Raw genomic sequence first — 24,198 nt, 5'->3', positions numbered from 1 at the left:
AGCTATTGCAGGCAGGAGAACGCCTGTGTTCATGGGTCCCAGCCGTGTGTGACGGGCTCCCTGAGTCACTTCTCGGGGACAGTGAGATCTGAGACCTGAACACAAGAACTTTCTCAACACAGTTGGTTCATCGTGTGACCCTGCTTACAGCACCATGCACAAACAAGGGGCGCTTAATTTTAAGGAGAGGAGATAGGTGGGGAAATCCACATATCAGCGCAGTCACACAAGTGTCAAAACATTTGAGAGGGGGCTGGGGATATGGCCTAGTGGCAAGAGTGCTTGCCTCGTATACATGAGGCCCTGGGTTCGATTCCCCAGCACCACATATACAGAAAATGGCCGAAAGGGGCGCTGTGGCTCAAGTGGCAGAGTGCTAGCCTTGAGCAAGAAGAAGCCAGGGACAGTGCTCAGGCCCTGAGTCCAAGACCCAGGACTGGCCAAAAAAAAAAAAAAAATCATTTGAGAGGGGTGGCCGGCTAAGTGGCTTTCACTGAAGTTCAGTGCCCCACAGAGCAAATTTATAGTCTTTTTAAAATAGTCTGATCTTGCAGCAACAGAAACCTGAAGGGACCAGCCTAGTGAAATAAATGGAACTTGTAGGTGCGTATCATAAATGCTGTCACCTACAATAGCCCCAGCTACAGCTGAGGGTGGTGGCATTTGCCTGTAACCCCAACTACTCAGGACATGGAAATAGGAGGATTAAGGCTTAAGGTCAGACCTGGAAAAAGTTAATAAAACCCTATTTCAAAAACAAGCTGGAGCTGGGCACTGGTATCTCTGTGATTCTGACTACTGTAATTCTAGCTACTCAGAAGGCTAAGATCTGAGGATTGTGGTTTGAAGCCAATCCCAGGCAGGGAAGTCCCTGAGGCTCTTGTCTCCAATTAACTACCCAAAAGCTGGCCGTGGAGCTGTGACTCAAGTGGTAGAACACTAGCTTGGAGCAAAAGAACTCAGGGGCAGCACCCAGGCCCTGAGTTCAAGCCCCAGGACAAACATCTACATACAGGGAAAGCTGGGTGTGGTGGTGCGTACCTGTGATCACGTTTTCCCAGGAGACAGGTCAGAGGATCATGGTTCAAAGCTTGCTCAGACAAAGTTAGCATAAGATCTTATGGATCCAAAAAATAAACTAAAAGCAAAAAGGACTTGGGGTGTTGCTCAAGTAGTAGAGTATTCATTCAGCAATTGCAGAGCCGCAGGTTGAAACCATACTACTGCAAAACACTAATAAATAAATAAATGTATCTGCCACATAGGTATCCCTGAGGAATCTGATATAGTAGATCTAAAATGAACACCAGGACTCACATTTTAAAAGCCTTTCAGAGAACAATGGCTCCTAACTGTAATACTACTCAAGAGGCTGAAAGCTGAAGATCACAGTTTGAAACTAACGTGGCCAGGAAAGGTCATGAAACTCTGTGTGTGTGTGCGTGCGTGTGTGTGTCAATCCTGGGGCTTGAACTCAGGGCCTGGACACCGTCCCTGAGCTTCTTTTTGCTCAAGGCTAGCACTCTACCACTTGAGCCACAGCGCCACTTCCAGCTTTTTTCTATGTATGTGGTACTGAGGAATTGAACCCAGGGCTTCATGCATGCTAAGCAATCATTCTACCACTAAGCCACATTTCCAGTCCCAACATAGTGAAACTCTGATTTCCAATGAACCACCAAAAAGCTCAAAGTGGACCTGTAGCTCAAGTGATAGAGTATTAGTGTTAAGCCAGAAAGCTCATAGACAATGCCCAGGTTCTGAGATCAAGCCCCAGGACCAGCGTGCGCGCGCGCGCGCACACACACACACACACACACACACACACACACACACCGCCTTCATGCAGGGTGCCAGTGGTTCATGCCTTACAATCCTATCCACTCTGCAGGCTGAGATCTGAGGATTGCAGTTTGAAGTCCAGCCCAGGCAGGAAAATCCATGAGACTCTTCAATAAACTACTTTAAAAAAAATCTAAAAGTGGTGCTGTAGCTTAAGTGGTAGAGTGCTAGCCTTGTGCAAAAAAGAAGCTCACGGACAATGCCCAGGCCTGGAGTTAAAGCCCTAAGACTGGCAAAAATAAACTAAAAACCCATCAGAGACTGCATTTCCGTTTACCTTCTGCTGACTGCCCGGGTGTGGGCTCTGACTCGCTGTCAGTGCACCTGCACAGCCATGTGAGCCACATCCACACTGGACTAAGTCACTGTCATGAAGATGAGCCCTGGTGCTCTCCCAGGGTGAAGGCCTGGGCCTGGGGCTGGGGCTGGGGCTCCTGCCTCACTAAACAGAAGCCCCTCTGGAGCCTCACGCTCTCTAACTCCCCTGCCTGTGCTGCCTTCTCTTCCAGCTGCTCCCTACTGGCTGGATGAACCCAAGAACTTGATCCTGGCTCCTGGAGAGGATGGGAGACTGGTGTGCCGAGCCAACGGGAACCCCAAGCCCACCGTCCAGTGGATGGTGAATGGGGAGCCTTTGCAATGTGAGTAGTGAATCACGGTGCCACCTAGCTCTCCCTGGTCCTGTCAGAGGCTCCGGATCCTCGCCACTGTGGAAGCTGGAGACATTAGAAGGGACGGGGAAGACACGCTGCCTCAAGCAGCTGATTGTGTCCCTTCAGACATCTCCAGAGGCAGGCATCCGCTTTACCTTTGCGCAAGATCACCCTGGAAGTCAGAGGCCTGGAGCTCTGTGCTTCTGTCACTTGTCTAGGATGTTTCTGCTCCCTTGAGTTTTTCTTAAATCTTTGCTTTCTGCTCCTTCACAACAGAGTCAAATTTAGAATTTGGTCACTACAGCTAAGTTTGGGCTCTGAGTGACAGCTGGGGCTTAGAAGGCAGCCCACTGTCATTGCCAAATAAGGCAGGGTTATGTGGCAAGGTGAAAGGTTAGGATTGGACATGAGGAAGAACTTCCCCAGAGCGACATGGGTATGTAGATTCCGTTAATGTGTAGGCACAGACTTCGGGAAATGTTGGTCCTGCCCAGAGGACTCCTGATGCCCTTTAGGCTGCTGGTCTTGGCCAAGTTTGCAAATCCTATTCTGTCCAGTTGCATTGCTAGTTTGAATGCCCAGTCATAGCCAAGGGCCTGTGGCTCACGCCTGTAATCCTAGCCACTCAGGAGGCCGAGACCTGAGGATCACAGCCAGCCCAGATTTTTTTTTTAAGTCTATGAGATAATTATCTCCAATTAAGCCAGTGAAAAACTGGAAGTGGAGGTGTGGCTCAAATGATAGAGCACCAGCCTTGAGCGTGAAAGGCCAACAAGAGCATGAGGTGCTGAATTCAAACCCCAGTACCAACACACACACACACACACACACACACACACACACACACACACGTCCAATCATTACTTTCTCTGAGGAATTGGAGGAAATATAAGCAGCAATATCAACCAAATGAAGAAGGAAATGGCTGTGGATAAGTCCAAAGACGCTTCAAGGCAGCATCTTACAGAAGCAGGTGGAGAGATGAGGAGGCCGGTGGCGGGGGGGGGGGGGGGGGGAGGGGGGAGGGGAATGGGGGGGTGAGCGTGCACCTTCTTAGATGTTCATTGTGGGTCTGGCTCGGTGTGGGGCGCTGTATCCTGTCAGCACTCTTCCAGCTCACACGTAGCAGGGGAGGTCACAGGCACCAGTGGGTGCAGTGTTGCTCAGGATACTCCCCCCCACCCCCATTTCTAGAAAGCAGGGAAGCTGAAGTTGTTGCACCAGCAGCCACTTGTGCCTGCCAGTGTCTGCCAGTACTGAGCCTGTGGTCACACAGCGACTCTTCCTCCCCTGCCGTGCAAGGAGAGGTGGACCCAGCCTGCCCACTGCCGTTGTCTGTTCTTCCAGACTCTGGGGGACGGTGGGGCTTCCAGTCCTGTTCTAGAAGCAGCCTAGGGCTGGCAGCAGAGCCCGGGCCCTAGGAAGGTCACCTTTCACCCTCTGCAGGGAGCATCGAGAGGAAGTGACTGGCAGGAAAATTGACTTAAGGAGACCTTTCCAGCAAGGAGGTGTTCAGGGTGCTGGCACTGCCTTCCTCTGTTGCCTTTTTGCTGAGTGGGCCCCAGAGGGCAGGATAAGGATTCTGACTGCGTCTTGGTTTACCTTCTGCTGACTGTCCGGGTCTGGGCTCTCTGACTCACGGTCAGTGGTCTGGCGCCCTCAGACTCCTGCTTTCTCCTTCGCCCACTATACTTGGAGGTCTGAGCGATCCTGACTGAGCTCGCGGCCCCTGCCAGCCAAGCATCTGCTTTGAACCAAGAAATCCCAGTGGGTAAAGATGAGAATGTGGCCATTCTTTATGCTTCTGGGGGAAAAAAATTCTATTTTTATAGCTCATTACCATTCTCTTATTGTCCCTGGGAGTGGCGGGAAGATGGGAGTGATGTTACAGTGGAAGGAAATCATGCTTAGAAAGAGATCGGCTTTGCCCTGGCTCCCAGAGCGATGTGAGGACAGGGCCAAGACCCACCCCCCGCCCCCGCCAGATACACCCCGTCGTCTGCTCTCTGCACCCCAACCCAGCAGTCTGCAGAGCTGTGAGTGGGAATGGCCCTCTCTTTGTAGGATTCATTTCTTGGGAAACACCTGGGGATTTGGGGAGCAGGACACAGCTAGCAGCTGGCATTGGCTTGTGGGTTTAACTCCACGTGTGCAGAAGGCTCTGCTCTAGCCACTGGTGGAATTGCTTTACCCCTTTCAAGGCAAGTTCAGCTTTATGTCCATAATGACGCTGATGACAATCAGTATTGCTGGGCCTTCTGCTAGTCAGGTGGACAGACTAAGGTTACCTTCACAAAACCCCCATGGGGGTGGGGGGGGGCGTTATTCGGTCCTGTAGCTCAGAAAACAAATGGGGTTAGAGTCTTGTTTCCAGAGCTGGTATCCTCAAGCTCAGCTGCCCACTAGTTGTTTGGGTTGAGCAGGGACTCATGCTTCCCCCAACAGATTGAGAAAGAAACTCCAGGAAGACCAAGGTCACGTGGCTCATCAGCACTGCTGGGTCCAGAAGCCAGGCCTCCTGGTCCTCACCTGGTGCTGTCTCTACCTCAGCACCCAGGGCGTGTTTCAGGGCCACGAGTGCCCAGCTCTCAGGAGAAGCATCTCTCTCTTCCTTATCCATAGCGGCACCACCCAACCCCAACCGCGAGGTGGCCGGCGACACCATCATCTTCCGGGACACGCAGATCAGCAGCAGGGCCGTGTACCAGTGCAACACCTCCAATGAGCACGGGCTACCTGCTGGCCAACGCCTTCGTCAGTGTGCTGGGTGAGTGCGCCCCGCCCACCGTCTCCCCTCTGCTCACCCGCAGCAAGCCTCCCCTGCACGGGGCTCGCTCTTCTCTGGCATTTCGATAAGACCAGGCAGGGTAAGAGAATGCCGGGAGAGGGAATGAAACGTGGAGACGGAAGATTTGTGGGGAGGATCGAGATCTGGAAACTCCACAGAGCCAGAGGAGCAGAGTTCATTCCACGGGTCTCAGTCTCAGTTCCCCCTCCCCCCCGGAAGGGTGAGGGCAGGTGTCCTCTCTCGAGTGTGTCCGGGTTGGCCCTCCCTCCAGGTTGTCCTTGGATCTCAGGCAGGAAATGGTTCTGGGTATGAAAGAGAAGGTGCGGGTTAGCAGATGCCTCAGGGCTGGAGGAGCAGCCTCAGAACTTGTTGAGTGGACTTGGGGAAAGCCTTACAAAAGGAGGTCGGTACCGTATGTGGTAGGCGTCCAATCCATAAAGGCTTCTAGAAGGAAGACAGGTGCGTGGGGAGAGGTGCTTGGAAAGTAGCTGTCTGGAAAGGACCGCAAAGAGGGAAGAATTGGCCTCCACGCCTGAAGTCAGGTCTCTGGGAATTTCAGATGTGCCACCTCGGATGCTGTCACCCCGGAACCAGCTCATTAGGGTGATCCTCTATAACCGGACTCGGCTGGACTGCCCATTCTTTGGGTCCCCCATCCCCACACTCCGATGGTAAGTCCCAGGAGACCAGGTCCCCCTTCAGCAGAGGTCATCTATCTCCGCTTTCTGGTTCCCATGTGTCCCCTAAGAGTCATCTAGCAACACGTTGGTGTAAAGTTTCAAGTCTGGTCTTTGAGGGAACTCCCATATTTTACAAATGAGAACACCCAGGCCCAGAGAAGGGCTAAGAGTTTTCAAGGCCCCCCCCCCCGGCCAGAGGTGGGAGGCCTAGCCTGGGGCTCCTCCCAGTGCCCCCACTGTGTGTCTAATGTTGGTGGGTTACAGTGCTCTCCTTGGGTGGTCCTTCCTCAGTCTCCTGTGTTCTGCTGCTCTGTTGTGAGGTTTAAGAATGGGCAAGGAAGCAACCTGGATGGTGGCAACTACCACGTCTACGAGAATGGCAGTCTGGAAATAAGATGATCCGCAAAGAGGACCAGGGCATCTACACCTGTGTTGCCACCAACATACTGGGCAAAGCTGAAAACCAAGTCCGCCTGGAGGTCAAAGGTAAGGGAGCTGTGCTCACAGTTACCCATAGTCAGTACCCTGAAATGCCCCCCCCGCCACCTGCTGTGGGATGCACATCCCTCTGGGGCTGCCATCTGAACCAGGGCCGGGGAACACCAAGGCAGCGTCTTAACCGGCCTGGTCCAAAAAGTGTAAGCTGTCCACCCAGCTTCCCACCACCAGGCCAGAAGCCACACCGTATCCTCGAGTTGGGGGAACATTCCTCTAGTCTCACACCCATATTCTGTGTCTGCTGCCTTTCCTGGCTCGTCCAAAGCCTCGGAGATATCACAGTGAGGGGATGGCGAGCAGAGAACAGATGGCAAGCTCTCTGTACTTTCCACAGACCCCACGAGGATCTTTCGGATGCCTGAGGACCAAGTGGCCAAAAGGGGGACCACGGTGCAGCTGGAGTGCCGGGTGAAACACGACCCCTCCCTGAAGCTCACGGTCTCCTGGCTGAAGGACGATGAACCGCTCTATATTGGAAACAGGTCTCTGTTCTCTCTTCCCACTCCCGGTGCTGGTTTGAAGGGCGTTTTACTCTTGTGCTCAGTGTCCTGCATGCCACCACAGAGCTACCGAGGAAGGGCCACGGCCTTCCCACATCTCCCGACTCTTCTCTTCCTCACCGCTCTATTCTTCAGCCCTTGTCCCTCCTCCTTTTTCCTCTTTCCCACTCCTTCTCTCTTTTGTCCTCTCCCTGCTCTTCTTCCTCGGCTACTGCCTCCAGGGCCTTCATCCTTGCAACCCTACTGGTAGTACTTCTGTTCTCCAGTAGAGGGCACAGTTGCCCACTTCCCTGCCCGCCCCCCCCCCCCCCCCCCCCCAAAGCAGCGCCTGCTGGTTCCCCAGGCTCAGCGCTCCTGATGCTTTCACTCCAGCTCCTGCTCCCAGATCACTGGGGCAGGGTTAGGACTCAGGTGCTGCTGGTGTTTGCGGGTCCCCTGGGTTTCCTAATGTGTAGCCAGGGTTGAGAACCACTGACCCCAGCCTCCCTCCCCAGGGCTCTCTTGGCTGTTCATCTGTCTGGAGTGCGGATGGTATTGGGGTGGTGCTAGCCGTTTCCTGTCACATCTGGCTTTCTGCCAGCTGCACCCTTGTTGGTGCTGACTGTAGGACGTCTTCTCCCTCTGGGGAAGACAGTCCAGAGGATCCCAGGGGCTGATGTCCAAAGGGCATAGGAGGAGACATGTAGGCTAGGAGAGACAAAGCAAAGTAGGAAAGGAGACAGTACCAACCCGTGTAAGGAGCCTAAGGGTGCGTCGTTTGGGAGAAGTACACAAAAGGAGAAAGGCTGGAGGATGGGTGCAGGGTGGAGCGTGAGTGCCACTTGAGCTCTGCCCACTTTCCCTCCCTCCGAAATGGGCTCGGCGAGTGCTCCCCGGGGGCCTCAGCCCCATCCGCATGGCTTCTCCACCCCCTCGACGCCGCGCCCCTGCCCTGCTGCCCCCCACTGCCTTCCTGCCAACCCACCATGGGGAGAAGCAGTGCCCCGCCCTGCGCTCCTGGCAGCCCGTGCTCTGCCTTGCAGGATGAAGAAGGAGGATGACTCCCTGACCATCTTTGGCGTGGCAGAGAGGGACCAGGGCAGTTACACCTGTGTCGCCAGCACTGAGCTAGACCAAGACCTGGCCAAAGCCCAACTGACTGTGCTAGGTAACTGCCGTCACCCCCGCCAGCGGCAAGGACCCCTCCGGTCCCCCCTCCCCAGCAGTCAGCGCAGTCGTGGGTGTCGGGGTGGTTCCCAGGGCGATGCCGGCAGTCCGTAGGCACAGGTGCAGGGGTCTCTCGCCTCCGGATCTCAGGGTTAGGAGCTGCCACTCCCAGAACAAGGACAAAGGGCAGTTTTCCTAACGGGGACCACTGACTTCCCCCAGTCCCCGCTTAACTGACAAGGAAGGGAGAAGAAAGTGGAGGGGGTGGGGCTTCTGGGCATGGCTCTCTTGACCCCCCCTTCTAGCTAACTCCACACTACTAAGTCAACTAAAACAACCTGGCCATGACGCTGGGCTTGTATTTGTGCTTCCTTCTCCACGCTGTGTCTGGTTTGGAGCAAAGTGGCGCTGATCCTTCTTATCCTCTGTCCAGGCCGCACAGCGAATGCTAAGCCATCCAAATCTGGGGGACAGGTATCTCTCCCTCCAGAAAGCAGCACCTCTGCCTGTCCTGTCGGGGTGCCCTGCTGCACAAGCGTTGGTATACGTCTGCCCCTCGGGTGCGCTTGCTGGCTGTGGCAGACACAGGTGCTTTAGTATTATTGGGACTGGAGGGAAATAGGCTCCGCCCACAGCTATGGAGGAATCGCAGGTGGCCTCTGGGAGGGTGGGGGGCTGGCTGCAGAGGGGGGTGCAGCCATGCCTGGGCCACCCCGGCCACCCATTCCCATGCTTCCAGGAGACCTTTAACACTGCTAACCCGCTAACCTGGATAACCCATCTTACCTTTGCAGCCGATCAAGCCACTCCAACTAACCGTTTGGCTGCTCTGCCCAAAGGTAATTCCTACTAATAACGGGCCCTGGCCAGTACCCTCCCTGGTCAGGGTCGGCTCCCCAGGGGTCGACTCTCAGAGAGGCATACGCCTTAGGAAAGAAATGCACCCTGCAGGCTCCTGGGCAATACTCCATCTGCCCTGGCACACGTGAGTCCCTCAGGTGCCCTCGTCTACTGGTCCCTCTGAGCCGTTCCACAGTCCTGCTCTGGGCTGTTCCCGCAGGCTGAGCCTGTCCAACCACATTCACCCCCTCCCTTAGGGTGGCCTGCTCTCCCCCAGCTCGGCCTGCTTCCCACAGACTCCCTGCAGGCCCATCACTTTGCAGAACCCGTGTCTGCTACCAGATAGCCATTACAATCTGTGACACGCACGTGTGTGCGCGCACACACACATACACACATGCATGCATGCAAATGAAGCCTCTCATGAGTCAGCCTGTAGGCCCTTCCAATAACCAGCCAAAATATGGAAATAGCAGGTTCAGGGAGCCAAGATGGGAACAAAATGTTCTCCCCCACCCCCACCCCCACCGCAACACCAATTGAGTGGCTGACAGCTCTCTCCCAGGCCAGGATGGCGCTTACTCTCATGAAAACAACCCCAGGGAGATCGGAGCCCCCGAGTGATCTGGGTGCTGTCCTCACCCTGTGTGGAGGCCTGCCAGCCCCTCTGTGCTTCCGCCATCACTGAAACTCATATGCTAAGTGTCCTTTACCTCCCTGGCCTGGGATTCTCTCTTGGTGTCCAGGCCATTTTCCTGACCCATGTCAGGACTGACCCTCAACACTGTACTCCCCACCTGGGCCCTGGGCCCCTCTGAGCTCCATACACCACAGAGAATAAGGACCATGAGGCAGTGAAATAAAGTCCCACGCACATCAGCTTGTCTAAATGCGAGTGGAGGGTCTAGAAAAAAACAGCCTTTTCCAGATGTGCGTCTTGAGGAAACAGGATGGGTTGGCCCCAGTTTTCTGCATGTCCTGTGTGATCCTCTTTATTTCCTGGCTCCACCTTCTTGGATATTCTTAGGGGTGGGATTTCCTCTTTGTTCTTTCTTGGCCCTGGGGTGGGGTGGGGTTGGATTCGTAGAAGCCTGCCTGGGGCTGCGGCCACCACAAGGAGAGACTGGCTCTAACTCACAAGTCCTGTGTGGCGTCTTCTCCCCCTGATACCAGGACGGCCAGACCGACCCCGGGACCTGGAGCTCACCGACCTGGCTGAGAGGAGCGTGAGGCTCACCTGGATCCCGGGGGATGACAACAACAGCCCCATCACAGGTCAGCTCAAGGTCACAAGAGAGGACTGGTGATGGCATAGGACCCTGGGCCTTCCCTGGCATCCGCTCCCCCTCGGCCCCACTCGATGTGTGCACGGAGACCTTGGCTCCCTTCTGCGTGCTGGGAGGAGCGTTCCCTGTGCCACTCTCCCCGGGGAGAACACAAGGGTGAGTGGAAGCCGAGGATGTTGCTCTGTCCTCGCCTGTGCAGACTACGTCGTCCAGTTTGAAGAGGATCAGTTCCAGCCAGGGGTCTGGCATGACCATTCCAAGTTCCCAGGCAGTGTCAACTCAGCCGTCCTCCATCTGTCCCCGTATGTCAACTACCAGTTCCGGGTCATTGCCGTCAACGAAGTGGGGAGCAGTCACCCCAGCCTACCATCCGAGCGCTACCGAACCAGTGGAGCACGTGAGTCCTCGAGCTCTCCCTAAAAAGCCTGGAACCAGGAGCCCCAAGTTCAAATGAGCTCCCCCAGTTATTAGCCACAGGCAGTTTGCTTCTTCATAGCTCTGTTTCCTCATCTGTGAAACAGCGACAGCACCTGTACCTCAGGGGTGTCGGGAGGCCTCTGTCGGGTGCTTGCGTGACAGCTGGTATGTGGTAAACACACAATAAATATTAGGCGTGTGCCTTGAACTCAGGGCCTGGGTGCTGTCCCTGAGCTCTTTTTGCTCAAGGCTAGTGCTCTACCACTTTGAGCCACAGCTCCACTCTGGTTTTCTAGTGGTTAACTGGAGATAAGAATCTCATGGACTTCCCTGCCTGGGCTGGCTTTGAACTATGATCCTCAGATCTCAGCCTCCTGAGTAACTAGGGTTATAGGTATGAGACACCCATGCCCAGCATTAACTTCATTTTTATTATTAATGATTGCTTAGTTACCTCTTTAAAGGGGGAGAGATATGGTTAAGATGTACATACCGCAGGGTTATATAATCCGATGTTATTTCTGATTCCTTTTCTTAACTTACTTGGGTAATGTTTAAATTTCTGCAATTATACCAGCTCAGGGAGGATGGAAATACTCCCTCAAAACCTTAAATGCCAGAGATAAACGTACATGGTATGAAACATATTTAGTGGATGATCCCTGAAGGAGAAAATCTGGCTTGATTGGCTTATTGGCTACCTACAGTGTGGAAGGCCTATGATAAATGCTATCTGGCAAGAGATTAAAATGTAAAAGAAATTAGCTCTGCTTTGTGGAGATTTGCTTTTAGCTAGGGAGGCGTATCATGCATAGAGTAAGTTCCAGTATATACAGAAGCTGAGAAAAGCCAAAGCCTAGAAGAGACCAGTTAGGTGGGAGGAAGATGAGTTGCTTACCAGGTCCTGGCAAGGCTCAGATTGGACTTGAGCTTTCTGTCTGTTTCGATTCCAGCCCCTGAATCCAATCCTGGTGATGTGAAGGGAGAAGGGACCAGAAAGAACAACATGGAGATCACGTGGACGGTAAGAGTCCGTCCTTACTGGGCCCGGTCACCTGGCAGCGTGCACCTGGGAGCCTCTCTCTTTATTCCCCCGCACTGTGTGCTTCAGACCACCAGGCTGGTTTTGGTGGCCACTCTTCTCTGAGAACGAAGGTCATCTGTGTGTTGCACATCCAAGAACCAAGCAGAACAAGTGTCTAGGAACAGAGGATCAAAGCAGAGCAGGAAAAAAGTGACCAAGTTCCATAGACCCCATCTTAACAAAACCAGAAAGAATGTTGGCAATGCCGGGCTAGGTTTGCCTCCCCTGGCGTGGGGATGCTAGGCTTACTCTCTTATCTGTGCTCCCTTTCTCACCCTCTCCCCTGGCTGCCCGACCTGCAGGCAGGCCAGGGTGGAGTGGGGGAGTTAGGGTAGGCCTCAGGTGCACGTAGCCGAACGAGATCCCCTTTCCTCCCTCCTTCCCCACCAAGGAAACCAGGCGCATGCGGAGACTCGGAGAAAGCTTCAAGAGCAATCTGGTTTATTCGGGAGGGGCTCACAGTAATATAGTGATGATGACGAGGATTGAGCGTAAGCTGGTGATAGGCTGGTGAGCTTGTCCGTCCAAGAGCAGCTCCCAAGGACCTCCCTCATGGGCTAAGGTCACTTCCCATAGTACCGCCCTCTGTGCAAAAGCCCGCGAAAAGGAAAAGGGAGCACACGTGCTTGCTGGTGCAAGGTGGGGGATGGTCTCAAAGCTATCCCTTCTGGTTCCGGACCCAGGAGGAGATAGGTGTGGCTCACTTCCACACTGCCCCAGGTCTGGGGGAAGGGCGGCGTCCCCCCTTAAGGCCAAGATGAATCCCCAACAGGCAAAGTAAAAACGTCTTCTGTTGAAGGAAAGACTCCACTTAGACTCTAGGAAAGATCTGGAGAGAATACTAGCACAAGCTCGGATGTGTGCTGGGGAACTCATCCCAGGAGCATCTGGGGTGTGTTCAAGAGAGGCCCTTCCTTTAGTCAGAGAGTGTACTCAGTAACTTGAAAAGCTCCTCCCGGGTCAGGATTGGGTCACTGGCTATATTTTCCCAACCCAAATTGACACACATGGTCCCAAAGCCCTTCCAAGCCTGAGGCATGCAGAAATGGTTACTGAATGCAGCATTTCTGAGCTGCCGCCATGAATCGTGGATGCAGAGGACACAGTGCTTAAATCGCGATCATCCCTATTGCTCAAAGGATGGTCTCCAGTAGCCCTGACCAAACAGAGCCACCCGGCTGAGTATAGGGTACAGGACACCTGTTCTGCTCCGCCCTGTGGGCTCCAGGCACCTGATTCCTGACCAGATCCTTAAAGAATAAAGAGACAGACTCCACCTGGAGCTCTGATCTCATGGGAAGGACAAGATTTGGAGAATGGAAGTCAGTTCCAAAAGCTTGCATTCATCAGTAGGAAGCAAGCTGTGGTTAGACCTAACCCCCTGCCATTCTGGACTCTGGGGAAAACTGTATTGTCTGTCTTGTGTCCTCCATGCTCCTTCTAGGAAAGGGCTCTGTTGATAGTCACCTGCCTCTCCCAGAGCACTGAGGTACATGTAGCTGGCTCCCAGAGTCAGGTAACTGCATCTCAGGTCAAGCTTCTGTCAGGAAATCTCCATGCTGCACAGTTCCCCAGAATCGGGGCTCTCAGAGGACATGGCAGAGGGGAAGGGCTCTTCCTGTGCTGCATGGCCAGTGTTAGGAGACCCGGGTGGGGTGCTCAGTGCAGGGCGAGCTGTGGTGGTGCCTCACCTGTATCTTTTCCACCCTGCCTGCCTGTCTGTCTGTCTGTCTCTGCCTACCCAGCCCATGAATGCCACCTCCGCCTTTGGCCCCAACCTGCGCTACATCGTCAAGTGGCGGCGGAGGGAGACTCGAGACACGTGGAACAACGTGACAGTGTGGGGCTCCCGCTACGTGGTGGGGCAGACTCCTGTCTATGTGCCCTATGAGATTCGGGTCCAGGCAGAAAACGATTTTGGGAAAGGCCCCGAGCCGGACACTGTCATCGGATACTCAGGAGAAGATTGTGAGTACCTGTCCACCCTCCCCTCCCCAGCAGCACCTTCGTCGCCAGGCCACTGCCTTGGGCCAGAAACACGGAGGTGGGCCGTGGTGGTGGTGGTGGGTGGTGGGGATGTCACTGGCTCCCAGGAAGGACAGCTATCCTGCACACCGCACCTGCTAACACACCTGGAAATCCTATCAGCCGAACACCACAGATGTGAAAACGGAGGCCCTGTAGAGAAAGATCTGTAACAGCAAGTGTCGGGTCTCTGGATCCCCAGCCAGATTGCTTTCATGCCAAACCGTACTAGCATCAAGAAAGACTTCAGGACCACCATCCCAAAGATCAATAGACAGTCCAAGAAGCCGGGCACAGGCCAGGCTCCCTCTACAGGCAGGAGAAGGGGTGAGGCACCAGACCAGAATGTTCCAGGCCAGGCCAGCACTCCCAGTGCTGGTTCCACCCCTTGAGCATAGAAGGAAAAGTTCTTTGGAGGCCGGCACTGGGCAAATCACGATTTCAGACATAGCCGCGGGAGAGGGTGGCGGCCTCTCTGTGCCCAGCACATCAGAGCAACACAGAGGGTCAGTGGAGTTAGCTGACCGCCCCCCCCCCCGTGCCCCTCTGTGTCAGTGTCTGATCCAAGAAGGAACGGCGAGTGGATGGGGTGAGCAGGAGGGAAGGAGGAGGGAGAACCTTGACGGGGAGTAGGCTCAGGGGCGGTATTGGACCCAAAGCAAGGCTGTGGTCCCTTCACAGTGAGGTGGGGAGACGTGAGCATTGGGCCCTGGAGGTGTTTGTGAGTGGGACGCCGCCCCTCACTCCATGGGGACAGACACTGCCCCTCAGGAGTTCAGCAAGGACTGCTGGCTGGGCAGGTCTGGACAGGGCCTCTGGCTGTGATGTGCTGAGCCACCCACAGTTCCCGCTGTGTCTGATTACCTGTGCCCTGCTGCACTGGGGGGAGTGGGCAGCTTGGCTTCCGAAGCACGGCAGAGCCACAGGGAGAGGGCGAGGGTATTCCAGAGGGAGGGGTTGGCCTTCGGTCCCTGGGCAGCACAGGGTCAACTCCCTCTCTAGATGAAGTTAGGCATTTCCCATCTGTGGCCAGTGCTTCCCACTGGCAGAGAGCATGCGCACCCGGAGGGAACGCTAATAGTGTTCAGATGGTGTTAGAGGACAGACAGCAAGGCACAGGTACCTCCTCGAGGGCTAGCAACAGCGAGAGGCCTGTCTGAGCCTTGAGGTGCAGGGGGACACCTGAGTCACCTGTGAGGACCACCCTCAGGGGCTTTGGCCCCTGCACCCTAGCAGAGGTGACGTCAGCACCCTTCCTTGTCCCCCTCCCTGGGACCTCGTATGGGGGCCCCCTACTGGCCAAACACATCCAGAGGCTTGAGGACAAGGGTGCCCAGCAGACAGAGCAGCCTTTCGGGTCACAGGGAAGTGGAGAATGGGATGGAAGAGCAGATAGCTTTGTGGAGGAGACCTGGCCCTGTCCCCCTTGGGTACCTAGTGTCCAGCGAGGGAGGAGGACAGGCTGGCAAAGAACAAGTCAGCGGGGACCCTCGAGGGTGAGGTCCAGCCTTGCCTGTATAACCTGCTCTCTGTCCCAACGCATTGCAGATCCCAGGGCTGCGCCCACCGAAGTTAAAATCCGAGTCATGAACAGCACAGCCATCAGCCTTCAGTGGAACCGCGTCTACTCCGACACGGTCCAGGGCCAACTCAGAGAGTACCGAGTGAGGAAGCCGCCTCCCTCCCCTAACTACCCAGCTTGCTAACAGGGCCCAGGGGCAGCAGACGCCAGCCTGAGGTGTTTGGACGGGGTCACAGGGATATTTGTTGGATCCAAAGTTGATTCAAGATGATGTCTAAGATGAACTGTTCAAAAATACACTCCCCAAATATGTATGTGTATGTACAGCCCTATCTCCTTTAACCAAGGGGTTGTGGCCTGAGAGATGAGTCACTAGGCAATTTCATCATTGTTTAGGCATCATAGCGTCCTTACACAGACTTCATACACAGAATCACTTGGCCTGGCCTCTTCGTGTAATCAAGAGATGCAGAAGGGGCTCGGTACAGTGGCACACGCCTGTAATCCTTGCTACTTGGGAGGTAGAAGTAGTTGGGTCATGGTCCAACAACTGTCCAGGGGCAAAAAGTGAGATCCTACCTCAAAAAATAAACTAACAAAAAAAGGGGGGGGGCTGGAGTCCTGGCTCAAGTGGTAGACCACTTGGAAGCAAGTGTGCAAGGCCCCGGGTTGAAACCCAGCCTCACCAGAAGGCAAAACAGAAAAAGGAGAGAAGCCAAAACCACGGGTTGCGTGAGGCTGTTCGGCTGTACACCAGGGCGTTCTACGGTGTCTAAAAAGTACAAAATAATGACGGCGAGGACAGCATAGTAAACGCGTGAACTAGTCATGCCTGGTTCTTCTCGTCAGGTGTTACCCAGGTGCATCGTTGTATTCCCGTATGTTCACGTGGCTGGTCGTGCAGTAGGTGTGTGTTTCCCACAAGCCTGTCCGTGAGGTGGTGTGAGGTAGCCTTGACGTCCCTAGGTCCTAGGCTCCGTTTTAACCTCGCAGGACCCCTGTCCTCAATGTGGTCCTGTAAGACCACACCCCCACCCTCAGATGAGCTTTGCAGATATGCCGAGAGGCTCAGCCTCAACATGGGAGGTTGAGTTGATTTCACCTGCACACGCGGGTGTCATGCGTGTGAGGACGGATACACGTGTATCTTCCTGTGCAGTATGAAGGCCCTACGCCCCTTTCCCTAGTTGTCCCACTGAGCCATTGCCTCCCTCCCCCCCCCACAGCCTGGTTTTGGGGAGCCACACTACCGGGCCAAGCCACTAAATGGGTGCAGGCGCCCTCCCGGTCTCAGCCAACTCATACTGAGCGCACAGATTACCCAAGCCTGGGTTGTCCTATCTGCTAGGAGCAGTTTCTGCCCAGGCATCTGTCCTCAGAGGCTGAGTAGAGATGGGAGAAGGGAGAACAAGCCCGGAGTACACGAGACGTTCCCTCGGGACGGCCGGGAGGCAAGCAAGGGAAGCCGTGGCCGGAGGTCACCGCTGCCTCTGTGACCTCGGAGCGCACCACGAGTGGGCTCATAAACTCATCTGGTGCTACACACCTGTAATCCAGCACTCCCACGGAGGCTGAGGCAGGAGCGCCATGAGTTTGGCCAGTCTGGGCTGCAGAATGAGGCCTTGTCTCCGTTAACAAATAGATTTGGCTGGTGGACAGTCGGGGACAGATAGCAGGGTCAGCCTCCTCTTGGGACAGGAACTTGGCGAGTAGGACAGGGTGAATGAAGTGCCATGCGCACTCCCGTGGGCTCCTCCCTGGCCCTTCACTCGTGTCCTCGGTCTACACGCCTGGAGATTTTTCTGGCCAAAAGCACCCCTTAAGCCTGGACTCTTTTTTTTTAACTATGGGCAGCCTGGTGGCACTGCCGCCACAGGCTGACCTGTAGCTTCTTACCCACTGCTAATCCCACCCTCGCCGCACCCTGCGACACTGCTGCGCTCCGCCACCACCCACTCGGTCCCACCCCAGCTCTGCCCTCCGCAGCCCTGCCCTCACACCCACTGACCCGGACCGTCCTCCCCATGGGCCTGCTCATCTCCAGAAGTCTCCAGCAATATGAAAAGAAACCATTTGACTTCAGAGGATTCAGCCGACCTTTGCTCACATTCAGACGTGTAACCTGCTGCTTGTCAACGCCTGCCCGCCTCCATTAAACCATACTAATCCAGCTCACGGTGATGAGGTCTCGGAGCACCGAGCGCAGCTCTCCCTGCTGGGACCCCTGGCTCCTGTTTGGGATTGGGCACGAGCTCCTTGAGTTGTGTTCCCCAGCCTGGACCTCAGTCTTAGGGTTGGGCCAGCTCAGATGGAAGTACGGCCAGTCACCCATTTCCAGAGAGGTGAGGTGGCCCAGAAAACACGTGACACAACAGCCAACTCCTTGTTCCACATAAAATCCTGTGCACATGTGGCTCTTGGATGGAGAGGCCTACGGCCGCTTCCCTGACCCCAGGCAGGACTGAGGAAGTCATCCGAGACTTGGAGCCCGTAGCAAGCAAAGGAAGACCCATTACTCCTTCCACCACTAACCACTAACCCTGCCTGCTGCCCTACACTCACCAGCCCGCCTCTGTCCCGAAGGCCTACTACTGGAGGGAGAGCAGCTTGCTGAAGAACCTGTGGGTATCTCAGAAGAGACAGCAAGCCAGCTTCTCCAGCGAGCGCAACCGAGGCGTGGTGTCCCGCCTCTTCCCCTATAGTAACTACAAGCTGGAAATGGTTGTGGTCAATGGGAGAGGCGATGGGCCTCGCAGCGAAACCAAGGAGTTCACCACTCCAGAAGGAGGTAGGTCTGACCTGCAGCTCTTCCGGGTGGGCAGGAGGAGGGTAGCACCCAATGGAAGGCCCGGGACAGCTCCAGCGAGACTCGGCGTGGATGGAGCAAGGTGACACCTGCTGGACCTCGAGTTGTAGACGAGCAGCAGGCTGGACAGTTCCACCCCGGCGCAGAGCATCCGGCACCAAGGCAACCTGCCCGGGGGGAGATGTGTCTGAGACAGAAGGCAGCCCATGGATGGAGTCACCTGGAAGATGTGTTGGGCCGCACAGCCTTCGTCAGCCTCTCCACCGCCTCAAGACGCGCGGGTGAAGGGGCACCCTGGGCACGTGGCGTCTGCAGAGGGGCGCGGGTGCCACTCCCCACTCCCGAGGGTCGCGGCTTCTCAGGCCTGACATCCCAACACCTGGGAAGAACCTGGCCTGTGTTCTTGCCAGACCTCTTCTGTTCACTTTGCATTGGCTTTGCCTTCGTTTTTTTCTCCCTTCCTCCTTAACTCTTATTTCCCCATTCTTCTCTCCCTTGTAGTTCTCTTATTTTCTCTTTTTCTTCCCTAAATTTTTTAAAATTAAGTCTTGTTATTCTAAAGGTGATGTGCAGAGGGGCGACGGTTACGTAAGTCAGGTGAACACTACATTTCTTCATTCCTGTCTTTGTACCCCCTCAGCTGGTTTTGCTTGACTTTCTCTTCACCCCTGAACCTGGTGCCCTTGGCTCAGAAGCCTGGGCCTGCTCCGAGACCCAATGGCAAGACTGTAGCTGGGAATTGGGCTGTAACCAATGTATGATTGGTTCTTTTCCTGGGACTGGCTCTGGAAATGGCTCTGCCTGGCTTGCAGGGCTTCCTGCAGGATTGTGTCTTCAGGTGTGCCAAGTACAGGGTCGAGTCTGGACAGGCAGCGGGTCTGCACTCTGCCCTCTTGTTTCTGGTTGAGCTGCTATCCAGGTGGGGTTGCCCAAGGACAATGCCTTCATGCCTGTGCTTTGTTTCTTGTGTTTTCCTCATCCTCCCCTCCTCCCTCCCTCTCCCCTGCTCTCTCCTCCTTCCCCAAGTACCCAGTGCCCCCAGGCGTTTCCGAGTCCGGCAGCCCAACCTGGAGACAATCAACCTGGAGTGGGACCATCCGGAGCACCCCAATGGGATCCTGATTGGATACATCCTCAAATATGTGGCCTGTACGTCCTGCCCTGACACTCGAGAGTCGTTGGTGGCGGGGAGCCGGGGGTGGGGGCAGATCCTGCAGGGGGTTGGGAACTCTGGTCCTCTGGGCTGATAAAACCAGAGACGTCATCTGGTACATGACAGGACAGACATGTGTGTTTCAACGGCTGCCTGGGGCCCATCTGCCTATATGCATAATTTTTGTATGGCCAATGAATGTTCAAACATCCAAATGGCCCATGGCAGAAAAGAAGTTCCTCGCCCTCTAAGGAGTTGAGAAGAAGTCTGAGGGTGCCGAGGGCTTCGTGGAAGAAGGGAGAGGCCAAAGAAAGGTCCCTCAGAGGGTGACGGGAGGTAGGCAAGGCAAAACCCTGGCTCTCCGTATACAGCCCTGTCTACAGGGAACGTCTCGGGTGACAGCTGGGACCAAGAGAATCCTAGTCTAATGAGTCTCAGGAATGTTCTAGCTCCAGCGTCTGTGTGTCTTCATGCCATGGCACTTCCGTCTGAGGAGCAGACAGCACGTGTTCAGGCACCCACAGACACCTTAAGAAGGTGTCCTTTGATGTAAGATGGCCATGCATGGAGCAGCCAGGAAATGGGGAGTGACCCAGAGCAGGGGTGTGGATCAGGAGAGCCTCGACATTCAGGGACTGGAGAGTCATTACGTTTGAAAATCTTTAAGCCTTCCAGTACGGGCCATGCTATACCTCGGGGCTCCAGATTTTGTTAACAAGTTCACTAGCCAACTATGCGCCCATACACCCTAATGGGAAGGCTCCGGACCAGTATCTCACAGAGGAAGCAGTTCCCATCAGACAAGAACTCAAGAGCTTTGTCCTTGCTGAAGGGCTCGGGAATCTTTCAGAATCAGCTACAGGACTGCAGTGAGCTAGAGACAGTGGGCAGGGTGGAGAACTGACCCAGGGCTATAATCCAGGAGCAAGGAAGGAAGTTTTGCCCCATGTTCCGCCTTGGAACCAACCCTTAAACAGCACCAGCCAGGAGCCACTGGTTTCCTTTCCAGAAATCAGGATAGCTGGATCCTTCCAGCTGCAGGCCTTGTAATCCGTCATAGGAATCCGAAACTCCCGCTCACTGCCTTTCTCCCTGCAGTTAACGGAACCAAAGTGGGGAAGCAGATGGTGGAGAACTTTTCTCCCAATCAGACCAAGTTCTCGATGCAGAGGGCAGACCCCGTGTCCCGCTACCGCTTTACCCTCAGCGCCAGGACGCAGGTGGGCTCTGGGGAAGCTGTCACGGAGGAGTCTCCTGCGCCTCCGAATGAAGGTAGGTCCGTGACAGTCAATCCAGATACCTGGGGAAGCACACAGGGGCCTGGGCCTCCAGTCCCTGGCAGGAGACAGAGGGCTGCTGGCAAAGTCGGATGCCCGTAGATACCGTCAGACCTGAGGCGTTACTTTGCCCTAATTTACTCAGCTATTTAACACCAACCATCTTTCCTTCCAGTAGAGAAATAGGAAGAGAGCATGAGTTGGAAATAAATGTGCTAATGAACTCCAAAGAATTGGACTTTCCTGCTGGAGGAGGCAGGCATATTATTACTGAGAGCACAGGGGGAATCTTCTCTCCTCCAGGGCAAAGCTGAAAGGAGGTAGGGGAAAGGGCCTGCTGGCTCAGATGAAGAGTAGCGCAGAGAATGCGATTCCTCCTCGCAGCCTGAGTTGGATGAGTTTTCTGGCTATGCAGAAGAAGGGAAACGTGTGAACAGCCCTTGGCCAAGCCAACCTCATCTAGAGTTGAGTCCTCAAGGGACCCGGCCTGTCCCCCACCAGAGCTGCACCCACCTGAGGTCTCCACTAGAGGGCACTGCAGGCTCGCCAGGAATGCAAGTTTGAAAGAAACCTCAGTGTTGGATGGGGACCCTCTTGCCTCACTAAATGTATAGTGGTCTATGCAATAACCATCTCTTGAGTACTCAGTGTGCTGTGGCAGGTACTGCCAGAAACAAGGGGCGCACAGGTAACAGGATGTTCACACGATCTAGAGACAACCACAAGAATATCTGATTGCATGCTTAGCATGGATGAAGGGAATGAAGGCCGGCCAGAGGAGGGGACTATGTGACATCCCAGAAGAGTAACGCCAAGCTATCATGTCTACTACTTTCTCCAGAAGGCCAGGTTCCCACAGCCTGGCCCTAACCTGGGTGGGGCCCCTGGATGGGTCTTCTGAGCGGGGCTCCTGAGCACCTCTCCTCACAGAGGGGCAACTTCCCTTCCTCTGGGGCTGCCGGGCCTTGCTGCACTGACCCCAGCCCAGGCTCCCTGTGTGCAGCGACCTCAGCACTCCTGCATTTCTTTCTGCTCAGCCCCACGGCAGGAAAGGGGGTCTGGGCAAAAGCAGAGGGCTGGCCATTCTGCCTGTGTCCCTCTGCTCTTGTAAGTCAGGAGTGAGACACACAACAAGCTCCCGTTCCTGGTGTCCTCTTCCAACCTGTGGGCACTCAGAAGGTTGATTAGCACTGGGGGACTTAGGTAAGTGACTGCTGGAGCCTGTTACCAGAGGCCGGGCCAGGCCATGGCAATGTCTCAATAGCTCTGTGTGGAGATAGAAATACAGGGTGCCTCTTCCCCACCCAGCCCAGACGCCAGACAATGCCCCATTATCCAGCTCCGGGGACAACTGCCTGGGAACTTCTGCAGCGCCAGAGCACAAGACAACAAAGGCCTTTTTCTTTTTAGCTTAGGAATTTGTGGGCAATTCTTAGACCCCCCACCCCACCCCAGGGTGCTCAGTATACACTTGGGTTCTTTTTCCCATAAAGTACAACAAGTAGGAAAGATTGGGGCAGCAGGATCCAGGGGCTTCAGGGTTTCAGAGCTGCTATTTTTCAAAGGCCCTACTTTGCAAGCTGTAGAGGAAAAGACCACTGAACACACACACACACACACACACACACACACACACACACACACAGATGCCTTCTTCCTCAACACTGTTTAGCATCTTCCAGTGAAGATACAGGAACTATCCTTGGCCAGGCTAAGTGTTCTCCTGCCCCACCCCCATCTTACATCCCCAATTCCTGCATCTTAGAGGGTCACACAATGCAGCCAGAGCAGAACATGCCCTTGAAGAAAGTACCAGGGACCTAGTATCCTGGACCAATTGCCCTTACTGCTACCTCCTAGGTGAGTAATCCTTGAATAGTGTTAGGAAGAGTGTATTGAAAGGAGGGAAGGTAGGAGCCTGTCTAACTCTAGGGGCGGTTAACTGTGACCCCTGAATACCAGTTAACATCCTCAGGGTGGCAGCCAGCACTTGGCCATGCTGTCAAGGTGAGCCCCACTTCCTCCACCCGCGTGTCCTGTGGTTTCACCTGTGCTCTGTTTTCTCTTCCTTCTCTCATCCTCTCCCCTCTCTCTCTCTCTCTCTCTGGCCACCTTGGGTGCTGTGTCTGAAGCTACTCCAACCGCAGGTACCGTACCAGCAGCAGAGGTAACGGGCATAGCATGGGGCTAAGCAGGTGCAGCCCAGCCCAGCCTGGGTGGAGCAGGAGAAAAAGGCTCAGGCCACATGCATGCTTCGGACTCACCCTTTCAGTGACGGGAAAGCCAGACTTTCGAGGAAGGTGTTCATGGAGCATGGAGTGGGGGGGGGGGGGGCAAGCATGTACCTCCCCCCCAACGCCACTTCATTTAACGCTTGGCCCCACTGAAGAGGAGGATGGCTTACACGTAGGCCCCCAGCCCCTCCTCGGAATTGCCATTGTCTTTGATGCTGAGTGATGAATTCCCTTGCCTGGGCACCGCGATGGCCCTGGAAGGCATGCTGGATGAAGCAGGGACAGCTGGCTCCTGGCGCCCGGTCAGGTCACCGTCCCTTGAAAGGGTGAGCACGCGTGCATGCTGGCCTTGCATGCAGCATGGGGCTTGGCACCGAGTCCACCAGCGACCACGGGCTCTCGTCGGTGGGAGTAAATTGAGCGAGTGAGTCCCTGAGCAGGGCCCGGTGCTCCAGGACCTGGGGTCGCAGGGGACGTGGCGGGACGATCGTCCCCTCGCCCCTCAAAGAACCAGCTTCTCAGGGCCATTAGCGTGGAGGGCGCCCCCCACCCCGGGGGCCTGGGAAGCCAGGCCCAGAGACCCAGGCTGGGCTTTGGAGATAGGACGCCACCTTGCCCGGTTTGGTTTCCTCCCGCCTTCGCTCCTTTGTCTCCCCACCGCCTTTCTGGGTTGATTCTATTTCTGTTGCGTACGCCCTGCTTCCTTCAGTTCGCATACGTTTTGCCAGCGAAGCTGTGGGTGCTCCCCTCCCCCAGCTGTCTACCCCCACACCTTTCCTGGGTCTCCAGGCCAGCCAGGCCAGCGCCTCCACATAGGTCGGCAGCCCCCCTCTGCTAGGATGGTCCTGGGTCTGCGTGCCAGGGAGAGAGCCAGCCTTGCCACACTTCCCGGTGGGTTCAAGTTTATGTATGGCTCTCTTTCGCAACCATGACCTCAGGCAGCCTAACGGGGGGAGAGGCAGAGCAAGCCCTAGGAGTCAGTGCAGAGCTCATGGGTCAAGTCCATTGTCCCCTCCCCCACCCCGGCACCCCGGGACCCCGGCAGGTGGGTATGCGGCAGGGAGTCTGTATCTGCGCCCGTCCATGCTGCCCTCGTGTGAGTGGCGGTCACAAAGGGGATGAGAAATGTTGTGCCTGCTTCCCTTTAGAATGATCCAGGCTCCCGTAGTATGTGGAGGGAACTCAGGGGCTCTGTCCTTCCACCCAGTGTGTCTCCCAGATTCTAGCTTCCAGGTCACACCGTAGCTAGGGGCAGGTTGCGCTTTTTTTTTTTTGGTAAATGAGATGTGCCAATAATATCAGATGCCCCGCTTACATTCATCGGCACCTTCTGCACGGGCCCTAGGTGCCAAAGCTGAGATGCTCAGGTTCTACATTTCTGACGTGGGCCGGGCACCCAGCCCACCACTCTCCTTTCTCATCCTCCCAAGCCTGGGCTCCTTTTCCC

At 55.2% G+C, this 24,198-nt stretch overlaps 1 protein-coding gene across 1 annotated transcript in view; it reads left to right on the top strand.

The window, feature by feature from the left end:
* Nfasc (neurofascin) overlaps window positions 1-24,198 on the top strand; it is a 158,144-nt gene that overhangs the window by 115,135 nt on the left and 18,811 nt on the right. The window contains 18 exon segments of the mRNA XM_048357419.1: window positions 2,352-2,483; window positions 5,118-5,224; window positions 5,226-5,262; window positions 5,843-5,954; window positions 6,284-6,351; window positions 6,354-6,449; window positions 6,796-6,943; window positions 7,984-8,108; window positions 8,902-8,946; window positions 10,121-10,222; window positions 10,433-10,630; window positions 11,604-11,674; window positions 13,480-13,702; window positions 15,308-15,423; window positions 17,865-18,069; window positions 19,114-19,236; window positions 20,339-20,512; window positions 22,650-22,664. Of these exon segments, the coding sequence (XP_048213376.1) occupies window positions 2,352-2,483; window positions 5,118-5,224; window positions 5,226-5,262; window positions 5,843-5,954; window positions 6,284-6,351; window positions 6,354-6,449; window positions 6,796-6,943; window positions 7,984-8,108; window positions 8,902-8,946; window positions 10,121-10,222; window positions 10,433-10,630; window positions 11,604-11,674; window positions 13,480-13,702; window positions 15,308-15,423; window positions 17,865-18,069; window positions 19,114-19,236; window positions 20,339-20,512; window positions 22,650-22,664 (2,097 nt within the window).

The sequence above is a fragment of the Perognathus longimembris genome, chromosome 11 (assembly GCF_023159225.1).
Source record: "Perognathus longimembris pacificus isolate PPM17 chromosome 11, ASM2315922v1, whole genome shotgun sequence".
Classification (NCBI taxonomy): domain Eukaryota; kingdom Metazoa; phylum Chordata; class Mammalia; order Rodentia; family Heteromyidae; genus Perognathus; species Perognathus longimembris.
This window is presented reverse-complemented; position numbering and strand designations above follow the sequence as displayed.